Source organism: Sarcophilus harrisii, chromosome 1, assembly GCF_902635505.1.
Source record: "Sarcophilus harrisii chromosome 1, mSarHar1.11, whole genome shotgun sequence".
In the NCBI taxonomy this organism is placed as follows: Eukaryota; Metazoa; Chordata; class Mammalia; order Dasyuromorphia; family Dasyuridae; genus Sarcophilus; species Sarcophilus harrisii.
This window is the reverse complement of record NC_045426.1, coordinates 124755544-124772149: the sequence shown is the minus strand read 5'-3', so window position 1 is coordinate 124772149 and position 16606 is coordinate 124755544. Positions and strand designations below refer to the sequence as shown.

General features: G+C 36.1%; 1 protein-coding gene across 13 annotated transcripts in view; it reads left to right on the top strand.

Annotated features, from left to right (window-relative positions):
* LOC100913752 (ATP-binding cassette sub-family A member 3) overlaps positions 1-16606 on the top strand; it is a 243396-nt gene that overhangs the window by 191710 nt on the left and 35080 nt on the right. For all 13 annotated transcript variants that reach the window (XM_031963816.1, XM_031963863.1, XM_031963847.1 and 10 more), the window contains 3 exons: positions 11118-11391; positions 14225-14429; positions 15059-15278. In XM_031963816.1, the coding sequence (XP_031819676.1) occupies positions 11118-11391; positions 14225-14429; positions 15059-15278 (699 nt within the window). The remainder of the gene's footprint in view (positions 1-11117; positions 11392-14224; positions 14430-15058; positions 15279-16606) is intronic.

Sequence of the window (16606 nt, the reverse complement as noted above, 5' to 3'; positions counted from 1 at the left end):
ATAAAAAGGGCCTAGTGGTATGTGAATATTTATGGCATCACACGTTTAGAGTTGCAAGGATCCTTAGAAATTAACAATTCCCTCATTTCACAGATGAGAAGAAAGACCTTGGCTTAGACAGGTAAAAGGACTGGCTCATAGTCATGCTAGGATTATATGGTAGAGCTGAGATTAACACCAAGGTTTCCTGATTCTGGATTCAAACCCCTGCCATTCCACCACACTATTACTTGAATCACTTCCAAGGGAACAATCACCCTGGATAAATCCTTTGATCTTTCAGTGGCCCCAAGCAATTTTCTAATGCATGACTAATTTCCAGGACTCATCTATTACCAAATAGATGTCAGTCTTTATTGAGACAGGAAATTTCCTATAGACATGAAATCAGAGATATTCTGGAGCCCCCCCAAAAAAGTAATAATAGCACTATTGTACCACAGTCATACACAGAAACATTTTTCAGAATAACAAACTCTAGAAAAACAAAGTTGACAGCGAAGAGCATTGGAATGTTTTCTCCATATATCCTAGTCTGAGGGTTTTAGGACCTAATGGAATCAGGAAAAATTATATATAACTGTCCCATTTCTACAATTTATTAACAAATACTTACCAACTGGACAATTTTGTTAAATCAGTGACAGTACTGGAAAAATTCAAGACATCCCAGACATAAAAAATATATACATCTGAAGCCAAAGGATCTTGCCATCACATGTGACTGGGCCAGAGGTGGTGAAACTAACAATAGGACTTCTGGTTCTCTTAGTGATTCTCTCTGAAGGACAAATCTCCTAAATCTCTGGAACTCCTAAATCTCACCCAATCCTACTCAGACTTCATTAAGCATAACAGAAGGGCCATGTTCAAAGGTTATTGACAAAATGACCTTATACTTTTCCTCTTATATTCAGTAAACATTCCTTTATTTTAAAAAAAGATTAGAAAATAATATACAGTTCATTAAGATCACTTAATATATTCACCATATATTGAAGAATCAGTGATTGTACAGTAAGCATGTTAATCTCTCTGGTTCTAATTGCTTCACTTTGCATTAGTTTCCCATATTTTCCAAGGTTTACTTTTACAAAAGATAGTTATACTATTCATGTGTATGTATAGACTTTCATATGTTAATTTTCCCTCAAATACTCTAGCCTACCAGTTCCTAACTTTCATATTTCCACTCCACTTCAGCGCCATATAGGGGTTGACTTTGTCATTATAAAGAGGTGTTCTATTTCCATCAAGAAATTCCTTTAACTATAATGTATCATTCCATCTCTCCTTGTGCCCCATTTTGAAGCTATTGCAAATCCTCTCTATGTCTCTAGACCTCTAGTCTCTCTTTTCCTAAGTATTAGCCTAAGCCACTAGTGATTTTACTCTCTGATTTTACTTTCCTCTCTTTTTTAATTTTCATCCTATAATTAACCAGTTTAGTATTACATTATTCCCTATTCTCTAATCACCCCTCTTTTCCTATTCAGCCCATGCCTTTTCATATTCTACCAAAGCATTGCTCCTACCTTCTACCTCGTGCTCCTGAGCAGATCTAGAAGTTATACAATCATACTGATTTTGGGAATCCTGCACAAAAATTTTATAATCTAATCTCAACTGAGATGTAATCGAATCTAAATTCAATGTGAGTTCCATAATATCTCTATGACCAGCAGTTTAGCTCCTTCATCCCTCTTGACACTCCCACTGCTGCTTCTGTTGTCACAGCCTCGGGTCCCACAGTTAGTACTTCTTCCTGGCTACTATCTTCCATCCCAGTATTCACACATAGATCTTTCTTTAAAAGGTTTTCTCAAATTGCCCTGGAATGAAAAAAAAATGAGATACTGTCACTCACTTGTTTTATTATCCCACTCAGAATTTGACTGGAGGCATTTTGAAAAAGTTGTTTAGAGTTTTGTTTGGGAGAGCTAAAGTAGAAATGTTCAATTTTCTCCACCCTCTTGGCAGTATCTTCTTTTGCTTACTCATAAGTCCATCTTCAATTTTACTTTTAGGTCTTTGTGCAATAGCCAGACTCCACATCACCCCTACCCCTGCCTCCACCACCATCACTCTTGGATACTATGGTTGGGACCTGATTGTTCCTGACTAGAATTTTCCAGGATCCTAGCTCTGATTTCCATCTCTCTTGGCATGTCTACACTTGGAACATTGAGCAATTTGAGCTCCACTATCTATCTTTCTACTGTATTTTTATAAAACTCAAAGTGCTATAGACGCTGGATGATTCCAAGCGGAGTGCTGCAGATTTCAAGCCCTCATCACTATCCCTGGCCATTCCAAGAACAGTGTCATTCTTGATCAAACAAGAGATAGAGAGCATTAGAAAAATGCAAAACAGATAATTTTTATTAAATTAAATTTTAAAAGCTTTTGTACAAATACATGTGGCTGCAAGATCCTTTGGTTTCAGATATGTATATTTTTTATGTCTGGGATGTCTTGAATTTTTCTAGTACTGCCATCAAGATTGAAAGAAAAGCAGAAAGCTGAGAAAAAAAAAATCTCTACAGCAAGTGTCTCTTCTAAAGGCCTTGTTTCTCAAGTATGTAGAGAATTGAATCGCATTTATAAGAATACAAGCCATTCCCCAATAGATAAATGCCCAAAACATATGAATAGGCAGTTTTCAAATGAAGAAATTAAAGCTATCTATAAGCATATTTTGCTTTTTATTAGAGAAATGCAAATTTAAAAACTTTGAGATCCCACCTCATACCTATAGATTCACCAATATGACCCAAAAAAAAAAGGAAAATGATAAAGTGTTGGAAAGGATGTGGAAAAATGGGATATTAATGCACTATTGGTAGAGTTGTGAACTGATCCATCCATTCTGGAGAGCATTTGGAACTATGCCCAAAGGACAATCAAACTACACATACTCTTTGATCTATCAATACTACCACTAGGTCTGCATCTGAAAGAGATAATAAAAAAGGAGAAATTACCTACATGGGCAAAAATATATATAGCAGATCTTTTGATAGTGACAAAATGCAGAGGAACACAGATAGTGGGAGAAGTCTGGGTAAGGTATAAGATCCTTTAGCCCAGAGGGAACCTGCTGAGAATGTCTGGTTTGGCTCCCCATTTCCCTTTGGTGCCCACCTCCCTTCCTGAGCTATCAAGGAGGGTGTAAACCACCTGTGTTCTACTTGAAGCAAGGGATACTTATAGCAGGATGCTTATAGTTACCACATACTAAGTGTGATTGATGAGATAATGGTTCTCTAGTTGGCACATACTTAGTATGTTGTGATGATGTAATCATACTGAGTTAGTTAAGGGCTGAGAGGACTGGAAAAGACACACAGAGACACAGACACTCCATCTCTGACCATCCTGGTGGCTCTCCTGCCTCCTTCGTCTCCTCCACTAAGATCAAGGCTGGTCCCGAGATCCTCCAGAGAGCTAGCCTGGACATTATAGCAAAATATTAGAAATTGAAGGGATACCCATCAATTGGGGAATGGCTGATTAAGCTGTGATATATGAATTTAATGGAATACTATTGTGCTATAAGAAATGATGAGCAGGCAGATTTCGGAAAACCCTGAAAAGACTTATAGGAATTGATGCAAAGTGAAATGATTAGAACCAGTAAAATATCATACACAGTATCAGCAACATTGTGTGATGATCAGCTATGATTAACTCAGCTCTTCTCAACAACACAATGATCCAAGACAAATATAAAAGACCCATGAAGGAAACTACTATTCATAAACAAAGAACTGATAGACTCAATGCAGATCAAAGCGTGTTTTTTTTTCGCTTTTTTCTTTCTTATTGTTCTTTTTTCCTTTTTTATCTGTTTCTTTTTTCACAACTATGACTAATATAGAAATATGTTTTACCTAAATAGCACATGTATAAACTAGATCAAACTACCTCCATTCTTCAGAAGATGAAAAAGATGGGAGGGAAGAAAGGAAGGATAAAACTTTGGAACTCAAAATCTTATAAAAATGAATGCTAAAAATCTTCATGCCTTGTATCTGGGGGGAGAGAAATAAAATATTATTATTTTTAATAAGTGGTGTCAGTTGAATAATCATAAAACAGACTTGCAGAGTGAGTTAAGAAGAGAATGATAGAAAAAGAATTGGAAACATGGCTTCAGTTGTTTGTTTGTTTTTTTTTTCAATAAAATTTGAGGTAAGGTTCTCAGCCAAGAGAAGAAAAAGTGCTTAGGGAGACTCAAAGAGGGGTGAAAAGGTTCAGAATAGCTGCATTAGTGAGAAGGATAGTGAATTGAGCAAGGAAGTATAAAAATCTTGCCTCCTGCAATAAGGGCTCAGTTGAGATTATGGAACATAAATATGTAGTGGATTTTGTTAAATAGTTAACACTTTTTCATTACTTTCTCCAGCTCTGTTAAGCAATATGTGGAAAACAAAGATAGTGGAAAGGTTGGGGTTTGGCAAGGCATAATCAGTAACAGGTTGAGGGAAAAGGGACTCCTTAGTTTTCAGAATTTCTATTTTTAAAATTTTATTTGGACCTTTTGCTTTTCTATTACTTTGTCATTTTTTAGAGCATGACTAGACTTAGTCCTTCACTGGTCTCTTTTATTAATGAATGGTTTTGCAGATACAGATTTTTCCATCATGGTTTGGCTGTATTCTGTGTTTTTTGGCATATTGTCTCATCATGATTAATTTTTTCTGATAATATTGTTTACTGATTTTAAGATTTGTTCTTTTACATATCTATAGTTTAGTATTAAAAGTGCTCATAAATTCATTCCTAAGATTAAAAAGAATAATTGGGAGAGGGGGAATCCCATGAATGTTGACATAAAAGTATATGAAAAAAGGGGCCTTCTTTATCATATCTGTAAAATCTTTATGAAAGTAATCTATTCATACACTGAAGGCATATACAATGAAAGCATGATAAAGAAATAAGTAGAATTTTTGTTGTTTTTAACATTCATTTAAAATTTGTAAGTTCCAAATTTCTCCCTCCTTTCAGCTTCCTCCCATCCATTGAGAAGACAAGCAATATAATATCCATAATACACTTGAAGTGTTATGCCAAATATATTTCCATAATAAAAATATATTACAAAAAATAAAGCAAGAAAAATAAAGTCAAAAAATATGCTTCAATTTGCATTCAGAGCTCATCATTTTTCTCTTTGGAAATGGATACCATTTTTCATCATGAGTCCTTTGGGATTGTCATGGATCACTGTCTTGATCAGAGTAGCAAAGTCATTCACAGTTAATTGTTATTGCAATATTATTGTTACTGTATATAGTGTTCTCTTGATTCTGTGCACTTCACTCTGTATCAGTTTCTTATAGGTCTTCCTAGATTTTTCTGAACCTATTTCTCTCATCAGATCTTACATCACAATATATTCTATTTTGTTTGGCCATTTTGAAATACTTTGTATTCCATTGTTTAGCCATTCCCCAACTGGTTGGCATCTGTTTTGTGACATTCTTCTGGTATAAGGGAGTCCCTTCTGGGAGGACATAGGGTTCTGTTCCCCCAGTGTAAGTACAGCTACTACGAGGTTAAGTCATTATCGGGGCTCTCATTTTATGTATAAGGAGAGGTCCGTGGACCAGCCAGAGATATCAGGGAAGACAATCTCTTAGTGAATTGGGATGCTGAAAATAACATGCAAAACAATAGGAATCAGTTCAATGCCAAGAATAATTGTGAGCATTGGAGAAGAGGGAGTCGGGAGAGAGAAAATGGAACCCAGTATACAACTAAGGCAAACATATTAATATAAGCATAACTGAGGTAAGAGCAGTGCAGCACTGGGGAGTAGAGACCTGATTCTATTCAGCAGGAAGTACTCTTTGAAAACGGGTAGCCTCTTTGGAGCTGGCTGATTTGTATATCAAGAGTCAGGACACAGGACACACAAGGGATTTAGAGTGGTTGACAAAATATCATCTTGGGGAGTTTTTATCAGGAAAATAAGCTGGTGGTTGACAGCATATTATTTTGGGGCTCAGAATTGTCCTAATCTTAGAAAAATATCACTATTTTGCCATAAATATGTTCTATAGGGAGAATATTAATTAAGAAGCCTCCTGATGAAGGTGAAAGAAAAGAGCATAAAAACAGACTTGAAACTTAACATCAAAAAAATTAAGATCATGACAACTGTCCCCATCATTCCTGGCAAATGGAGAAGGAACAGATGCAGTGTCAGTTTTTATATTCTTGGCCTAAAAGATCACTGCAGACAGCAACTGCAATCATGAAATTAAAAGGCACCTACTCCTTGGAAGAAAAGCTATGGCAAATCTGAACAGCATAGTAAAAAGCAGAGACATTGTCTTGCCAACAAAAGTCCATATAGTCAAAGCAACAGTTTTTCCAGTAGCAGTGTATGGCTGTGTATAGCTGTTTATAGCTGTGAGAGCTGGACAGTAAGAAAAGCTGAGTGCAATAAAACTGATGCTTTCAAATTGTGATACTACAGAAGACTTTTGAGAGTCCCTTGGGCAGTAAGAAAATCATGTCATTTAATACTTGAAGAAATTAATTCAGACTAGCCACTGGAAGGTCAAATACTGAAGCTAAAGCTTAAATACTGTGGCCACATAATGAGAAGATCAGACTCATTGAAAAAGACCCTAATGTTGAGAAAGATTGAAGACAAAAGGAAAAGGAGACCGAAGAGGATAAGATGGATAGATTTTGTCTTTTATAAAATGAACATAAACTTGGACAGTCTTCAAGAGTGAAGGATCGAAGAACCTGGCATCCTATAATTCATGATCAGACATAAGTGAACAACTAAAACAACTCTCTGAAAAGGAAACCTGATGCATGATGGTCTCAGGACTCTCAGACTTAATCACATGGCAGCAGCCCATTAATTTTCTATTGCTATAAATATTTTTGTACGGATAGGTCCTTTCCCTTTTTCTTTGATCCCTTTGGGATACAAACTTGGTAGTAGTAGTATTGAGTCAAATGACATGTATACTTTATATCCCTTAGAGTATAGTTCCAAATAGTTTTCCAGTGTGGTTGAACCAGTTCACAAGTCCACCAACAATATATTAGTGTCCCTATTTTTCTACATCTCCTCCAGGATTTCTTATTTTCCTTTTCTGTCATTTTAACTAATCTAATTGGTATATGATGGTACCTTAAAGCTGTTTTAATTTACATTTCTCTAATTATTAACAATTTAGAGCATTTTATATGACTATTGATAGCTTTAATTTCTTCTTCTGAAAATTGCCTATTCCTATACTGTGACAATTTGTCAATTGAGGAAGAATGACTCTTTTAAATAAAAAAAAAATTGACTCAGTTCCACATATATTTGAGAAATTAGGCTTTTATCATAGAAACTTGCTGTCAAAACCTTTTCATATTTTCCTGCTTTCCTTCTCATTTTAAAAAGCTACATTAATTTTGTTTGTTTAACAACTTTTTCATGTAATCAAAAATAGCGTTATTTCCCATTATCCTTTCTAACTCTTGTTTGATCATAACAACTTTCCTTTATCTATAGATGTGGCAGATGATTTTTTTCTATGCTCATGTACCCATTTTGTCCTCATTACAGTGTGACATGTTGTTCTGTGCTTAGTTTCTACCAGAATGCTTTCCAGGAGATTTTATCAGATAGTGAATTCTTGCCCCAAAAGTTTGACTCCTTGAGATTATCAAACACAAAGATATAATATGGTCACTTACTTCTTTATATTATATACCTAATCTATTCCACTGATTCTCTACTCGTTCTTAGTCAATATCAGATTGTTTTAGTGATTACCAGGTTGTAATACAGTTTGAGATCTAGTATTACTAGGCCACCTTTCTTTATGGGGTTTTTTAATTGATTCCTTTGATATTCTTGATTTTTTTGCTCTCCCAAATAATTTTTTATGATTTTTTCTAGTTCTATAAATATATTTTGGTATTCTTCTAGGACACTGAATAAGGTAGAATTGTTATTTTTATTATATTGGTCACCTTACTTGTGAGCAATTAATATTTCTCCACTTGTTCAGATCTGACTTTATTTGTGTGAAAAGCATTTTGTAATTTTGTTCATATAGTTCCTGGGTTTGTCTTGGCAGGTAGACAATCAAGTATTTTTTATTGTCTTCAGTTATTTTAAATGGAATTTCTCTTTCTATCTTTTCTTACTGGACTTTGTTGGTAATACATAGAAATTTGATGAATAATGGGATTTTATTTTGTATGCAACTTTGCTAAAGTTGCTCAATTAATTTTTTTTTAGTTCAGTTTCTAGGATTATATAAAACACCATCATATCATCTGCAAAAAGTGTTTCTAATTTCTTCAGTTTCTTTTTATTGTCTTATTGTTATAGCTAACTTTCCTAGTATAATATTAAATAATAATGGTAATAATAGATATCTTTGCTTTACCCTGATCTTGTTGAGAGGGCTTCTAATTTATATCCATTACAGATAATATTTGCTAATGAATTCAATTAATTATTTTAAGAAAAGTTCCATGTATTTCTATGCTTTCTAATGTTTTTAATACGAAATGGATCAATTTTAATTGTTTTTGTTTGGTTGGTTGTTTTTTTTGGTTTTGGTTTTGTTTTATTTTGTTTTTGCTGAGGCAGTTGGGGTCAAGTGACCTGCCCAGGGTCACACAGCTAGGAAGTGTTAAGTGTCTGAGGTCACATTTGAACTAAGGTCCTCCTGACTTCAGGGCTGACCACCTAGCTGCCCCTCAATTTTAATTGTTAAGGAATTATTTTCCCCAATAAGATTTTGTGTCTCTTTTTTCCATTTGACTGAGTTTGCTTTTTAAGAAGTTATTTTCTTCAGTATTCCTCTTTTACCAAACTCTTCATTCTCTTTTTATTATTTTCATGTAACACTTTCATTCCTTTTCCCAGTTTTCCACTACTGCTCTTATTTGATTTCAAAAATAACTTTGTGTTCTTTTTCTATGTCTTTTAGGAATTCTTATATTCTTCTAGGAATTGTGTAGCTTCCAAGTCCCCAAGTAATATTGTTGTTGCATATATTCCAGGCCATCTCCCACCACTTGTCAAAGATCTCTCCCTCTTTTGGGGCTAGAAAAATGTCTCAGCCCAACTTTTTTTTGGCTATGTTTATGCTTATTGGATATTCAAACTTAATTCATCATGAATATGGTAAGGACTCACAGGATTTAGGAGACCAAGTAGGATGAGGTAAAGAGGATCAGGTTGCTTAAGGAAAAATGAACTAGCCCAGGTTGGAAACCGAATAAATCAGAATTCCTGTACTAATCAGTCAGGACTGGGATCATACCCTTGTAGTCTGGGCAAGATATAGAAACCTGGTATTTAAAACACACATATGCACATACACACACAGAGCAAAATTTTATAAGTACATGAATAGAGAAGTTGAGAGAAGATATCAAAAAGGTACACGGGGGAATAAGCTGTTAAAATATTTATTTTTTTCTTTAACAAAAAAATAAGTAGAATATAAGAAATAGAGAAGAAAGACCATACAACCAAAAAGAAATAATTAGACCTAACACAGACATCTATATTTTGCAAATTTGAGTGACAGCAAGGATAGTGTGCTATCCAAAATTCTTTAAAATATCTGTAGATTATTATGCTGTTGGTTACTAAGAAATACTGTAGGTTATTGATCCATCTGTGTAACCCTGTATGTAGAGGGCTGAAACTTTTGAGTCGATGCACTGAGGTCAGGACAGCCGAGCACTTGAGGCTAACTTCTGATTGGACAATATTCTATGGGCATATGCTTGGAAAATGGCCCTTCCCACTATCCTGTGCTGGCTCAATGATTAGTATATACAGAGGATTGTAGGAGGGACTAGGAGGGTGGAGTAAGACTGGCCAGAGACATACTTGGGCAGTAGACTAGAGAGGAGGCAGTTGCGGAGATTCTGCTTCCATCCTGTTCAATCCTGCATCTAAGACCAAGGATAAAGATTAAGGACTTTTGCTTATCCTGACTCCGGCTGATGCTGAGGTAACCAGGGTGCAAGCGCAGTCATCACACCCGTATGCTAATTCACATACGTTTTGTATATGGTTTGTGATTTTTAGTTACCAGATCATGATGGAACAGTGGGCTGGAAGTCAGGAAAATATTATTCTGACTCTATCTCTAACTTGCTATGTGACCTTGGACAAAGACTTTTCCTGACTAGACTTCAGTTTACTCATCTGATTATGTGACAGGATTAGGCTAGGCCATTTCTATGGCTGGATCCTTTCTTCCAAGTCTAGCATTCATAATCAGAAGTAGAGCAGAGTGACTGGAGCCCTGCCTCAGGATACCACTAATTGGGAGCCATCCTTTCTCCTGTTAGAGGCCTTCCTCCTTATATTCTTATATCCCATTGCCTTCTTATCCCATTGCCTTGCCTAGCTCCAAGGCCAGCATCCTCATGTTTCAGGAGTTCTGTTATTGCCCTTTCTTCCCCTGTGCCACTGTGGCCGCCACTGCCCATCCCTAATGCCACCTCCATCCCTCATGTGCTTTCTAGGTTTGGGGATTAGAGAGTCATTCATGAGCTGCCCTAGATGTGTAGGCCAAACTCCTCAGAGATGAATCTCTCCCTCTCCCCATGTGACTGCACCCAGCCAGGGGAATCCTGATCCTCTGTGCCATTTCTTTCATGGAGAATGCCTTTGACATTTCTCCTACTCACAGAGATGAAGCCTGGGGTCTCAATGTTTCCTGACATGGAGCCACATCTCTACTTCCATAGAGTCTTATAGTCTGAAGTATATCTTTTTGGCCCAAGGTCTCCCCCATCCCTCTATCCCCTTAGTGTCATTATTCCTAATTACTACCCTCTTAATGTTCTGTGACTTATGATCCCAGATGTTATCTTCAGACTAAACAGATAGCAGTTGTATGATCCTGAAAAATTAATGTTCTCTTTATAAAACTCAATGTCATATGACAGTTTTAGATTAAAATACATTTGACAGTATAAGATTCTCTGACTTGTGTGTTCAATTTTGTTTATATTGTCCTCACATCATGAGGTTTGGTTTAGTGCTAAGAACACAAAAGATGTTAATCACTGCCAGTTGACTGACATTCTAATATTGTTTCCAATCCCAGATCCTATAGAAGATTTCCTGATATTCATGGCAACAGAGCAAGCTGATACCTTCGATGAAGACTATCTTGTGGCAATGTCCTTTCATGATGAGGGAGAACGAACAGTCATCACTGCTCTGTTCAATAATCAGGCTTACCATTCTGCTCCCATGGCCTTGTCAGTGGCGGATAATATTGTCTACAAGTTGTTTTTTGGCTCCAGAGCTTCCATTACAGTCACCAATGACCCTGAACCTCCACGTGTTTCACATACTAATTTTGAAAAATTATTTCAGTATGTGTAACTTCCCTTTTTATGAAGTTAAAACTAGATCTCTGTAATATTTCTCTACCTGTTTATTCAGTTTAGATGTTATACTCTTGAAGGCAATCTAACTTAGTGGATAAAGTGATGGAATTGGAGTTAACAAAACAGGGTTCAAATCTTACCTTTAATACTTACTTTATTAAGAGCTTATTATGTGCCAGGCATTATGCTAAGCACTAGCCATATAAAGAAAGGCAAAAGATGGTGCCTGACCTCAAGGAGCTTAAAGTCTAGTGGAGAAGACAACATACAAACAAGTATGGACAGAGAAGTTCTAGACTGAATAAATTTGAGATAACCAGTAGAGGGAAAAGGCACTGCAATTAAAGGGAATTGCATAAAATTTCAATAGAAGGTGAGATTTTAGTTGGAATATAAAGGAAATCAGGGAAGCCAGGAAGCAGAGATGAGGAAGGGGATGGAGTATGAGGGAAAACACCACCACCAGGGTTACTGCTTGACAGAGTACATGGAGAGGAGTCATTTATTAAAAAAAAATTTTTTTAACTAGAAAGATTGGGGAGGAGATAATGAAGAATTTTGAATGCCAAACGGAGGATTTCATATTTGATCCCTGAAGTGATACACAGTCATTAGAGTTTATGGAGTAGGAAGCTGACATGGTCAGACTTGCACTTGAGGAAAATGAATATGCAGAATCAGCAATATTGTTTTAAGAACAACTTTGAGTAAATAAGTAATTTTGCTTGTTATAAATAACCAAATTAACTACAAAGGACATTTGAAGATATTACCTGCATCCAGAAAATTAGAAATATTTATAGAATGATTTTACATAGACATGTATAATATATACATATACATATGTCTAGGGGGAAAGGGAGAAGGAGAGAGGAAAAAAGAAAAAAAGAAATTCATAAGATAACTTTTATATATTTAATTTTATATATTAATATTATATTTATATTTATAATTATTTGTATATATTTATGTTTATAAATATATATTTATATTATATGTATTTGTTTATATTTATTATATATGTCATATATTATATAAATATATATTTTATTATTATATATTATATTATATATTTAAAAGGAATAGCAAGTTGTTCATAATAGATTAGTTTCATGCATAAGCATCTTATTTTATTATGCTATGTTATGAAAATACTTGTTTTATTCCATAAAATAAAAACTAAATCAATAGAATTGACAGCTGGAGTGAAGAATGGACTGAAATGGGAAAAGATTTGTGACAGGGAGATCAACCAGACAGCTATTGCAGTAGTCCAGGTGTGAGGTGTTGAAGGCTTTCACCAAGATGACTATGGAATCTAAGGAGATGAAGTGGGGTAAGGAAGCATAAAAGAGTGATGTTACAAAAGTAGAATTGACAGAACTTGGAAACAGATTGGATAATGGGAATAAGAGATAGTGAGGAGTGGAGGATGACAAATAGATTATAAACCTGAGTAAAAAGGAAGATGGTGGTACCCTCAACAATAACAGGAAAATTAGGAAGGACTTGGGCAGGGGAATAATATAAATATTATGATTTATAATTAGCATTTATATATAATGCTATAGGTTTGTGAAACACTTTCCAAATATTTCTCATTTTATTTATCCCAAACAACCGTTGAGTTAGGTACTATTTTTATCCCTATTTTATAGGAGAGAAAATTGAAGCAGACAAAGGCTAAATGAATTGCCCAGCTAGGATCTGAAACTGAATTTAGGTTCAGATCTTCCTGATTCCAGGTCCATCATATTATCCATTGCACCATCTAGTTTGGGGCCAGTTTGAGATGGCAAATTTGCAACTGGAGATGCAAATCTGAAGTTTAGGAAAGGGGTTATGTAGATTTGATAAGTAGATTTGAGAGTCATCAACAAAAGGATATAATAATTGAATCCATGGGAATTAATGAGATCACCAAACATATAGAAAAAAAAATCATATAAAAGGAGAAGAAAAGAAGGTACAGGACAGAGCCCTGGGAGTCACTCAAAATCACTGAGAGTGACCTGGATGAAGATTCAGCCAAGGAGACTGAGAAAGACCAGGCAGATAGTTGGGAGGACAAGGAGAGAAGCAGCTCCATGAAAATCTGAAGAGAATGCTTGACCTGGATCAAGTCTGGCCTCAGTTAATTACAAACTTTTGGACCCTGGGCAAGTTATTTAACTTGTTTGCCTCAGTTTCCTCAATAGTAACACCTCTCTTGAAGGATTGTGAGGATCAAATGAGGTGATGTTTGTATACCATTTAGTAAGTGCTTGATAAGTGCTTATTCCCTTCATCCTTTCCTTACCAAAGGCTTCAGAAAGGTCAAGAAGAATTAGGATCGAGGAAAAGGCTTTCCAAGAGATAGTTTCTCTTTCAAAGTTGGGTAACTTTGAATAACAGTTAAGTGATGATGTCAGAAACCAGACTAGAGAATTGAGAAGAGAATGAAAGAAAAAGAAGTGGAGGTATCAATTGTTGACTGCCTTTTCAAGGAGTTTAAAAACAAGACATATGAGATGAAATCTAGTGAAGATGGATGGATAAAGTAAGGGTTTTTTGAAGATGGGGGATGTTCGTGTTTGTAGCAACCATTAGATGGGGACAGTTTGAAAATAAGTGAGAGGGAAGATGATCAAAGGGACAGTCTGCCAGAGAAGATGAGATGGCATGGGATTCAGGACCATAAACAAATTACTTAAACTGTCTTGAACCTTTGACAATTCTCTAAGACTTACCTACTAATCACAGAAGGCATATAGGGGGCTTCCACACATTCAAAATCCCAGTACCCTGAATCTTTTTTCTCATATCCTGTCTCTCATAGGGGTCCTAAGGGACATTTTCTTTCCATTGCCTTGATTTTTGGAGTGTCATTCATAATCAGTTCATTTGCTATTTTGGCAATCAGTGAGAGAATCATAAGGTCAAAACATATCCAGTTTCTCAGTGGAACCTCTGTAGCTCATTACTGGTTCTCTTTCCTGTTGTGGGATTTAATCACCATCTTCTTTAATGCTTTGCTATTATTGGTAAGTATTGGATAGTGTATATATTAAGGTTCATTCTATTGCACATTAGAGAAACTTCCCATTACCCAGCACCTGAATCTAGCCCAAAAGTCAAGTTGACTACTTTGACTCCTGCCAAGTGGGAAACACAACTTAAAAGTTTCTAGATCCCCAGCCCTTGGTCTAAGAATGTTAATTTTCCTGGATCTATAGAAAAATGGCCTTCTTTAGGCTGAGCTCCCTATATATTTGTTCCCTAAAATCTTACCCTAAATATTTGGAGACAATGTCATTGGGGATATCCACATTGATTAAGGCATCCCTTCTGTTCTCTCTTATCTTACCAATTAGAAGGGGAAACTATTCCAGCTAGAAAAATAAACAAATACTAAAATTTTCCAAGCAAGAGAATGCTATCCATTAAGGACTCCTTTGCTACTGAGGAAATGAGGATATCTCTTAGCTTCATTATGAAGTACCAAAATTTTTACAAAGGGCTCAATTGAATTAATTGAAAGAGAGTTGCAAAACTTGTTTTTAGAGTAGATAGTAGTGTATTCCTCTCTGATATTCAGAACTGATTTCATAATACTTTCATTAATTTTTTCTTTCTTTTCTTCCTTCCTTTTGAAACTGTGTCCATGCCTAAGATAATCCTAAAAATCATGGATGAAAAGGCTTACATCGATACCGAACAAACTGAAGCTACCCTTTTGATGTTAATGCTGCATGGCTGGTGTGCCATCCCTAGCATGTACCTGATGAGCTTCCTCTTTTCTGGTCCTACTTCTGGGTGTGCCAAGCTCATACTTGTGAACATTGTTTCAGGCATTATTCCATTCATCTTTATCTCTATCACAGAGGTTAAAGGTAAAGGATATTCACTAGTTGATTTATTTCTCCTTGACACTAAATATAAAAGGTCATTTGCCTATTTAAATGCCCAAATCATCTATCAGTCAGTCAATATTAAGTGCCTACTATGTGTCAGACACTTTAATAAGAACTGGAGATATAAGAAAAGCAAAAGATAGTCTCTGCCCTCAGAGAATTTGCAATTTAATGGGAGAGACAGCATGCAAACAGTTACTTACAAGTTAGGTCGGGATAAAATGACAGAGTGGGCGAGCGGAAGCTCACTACTGGGGCTCTTCCCTGTTGTGGAATTTCATCACCATCTTCAAGGCCTCAAGGGAGAGGAGAGGGCCACACTGGCCCTCCTGCCCATGGAACCTGCTTCCTTCCTTCTCCCCGTCTCATAATCTGCTCCAGCCTCTGAGGGTCCACTCTTGCCTCTCAACGGTCACTCCCCAGCTGCCTCTCTAGCATTGACCTTCCCTCAGGAGTCCATGCTCATCAGCCAGCCACAAAGCATTTGATAAGAGTTTTCTACATGCTGAACATGAGGGAGTCACAGAGCAGCACAAACATGGAGTCAGAAAGAACTGCTGTAGGACCTTGGGCAGCTCATCTTGGCTCTCTCTGCCTTAGTTTTCTCAGCTATAAAATGGGTATCATAATAGCATCTACCTCCCAGTGTGGCAAAATGAAATAACATTTGTAAAGCACTTAGCAGAATGCCTGGCATGTACTACATGCCAAAAAAAATGCTAACCATCATTGTATTTTGATGATGATGTCCATACAAGGCAATCATTGAGTATTATTAAGACATATACACAGGAAAAAAATAATTTCTGAATATTAGTACAAACAATAATAACTGTCAGAGTCCAGAGGAAAGCAAATGAACTTGAATCAGCATGGGCTGCCTGGGATGTGGGGAGATGTGTTCTGGTACTCAAAGAATAAATAGAATTCTGATAGGCAGTAAGAAGACAGAAAATATTACCTGGTAGCATCCAGGAATAGGGAGTAATGGGGAAGATCTGTTCTGCCCTAATTATGCCACTTGTAGAATAGCATATCCTCCAAGAGAATATGGAGTTACTAAAGAAAAAGGGATCCATTCCAACTTGGCTATTAATAGTTTAGGCTTATTAAGGTTTATTGGGGGAACTTACTCATAAGATGCTAGAGTGCACCAAAACAACAAGATAAATACCCATGCCAACCCCAGGCCAGATATTATATAGAAATAGAACAAAGAAGGCATAATGTCAGGGGTAGCCCAGAGCCATGCACAAGTTCTCCCATGGAATAGTTGGAGCTTCCTTTGTTGCTTACATTTACTCAAG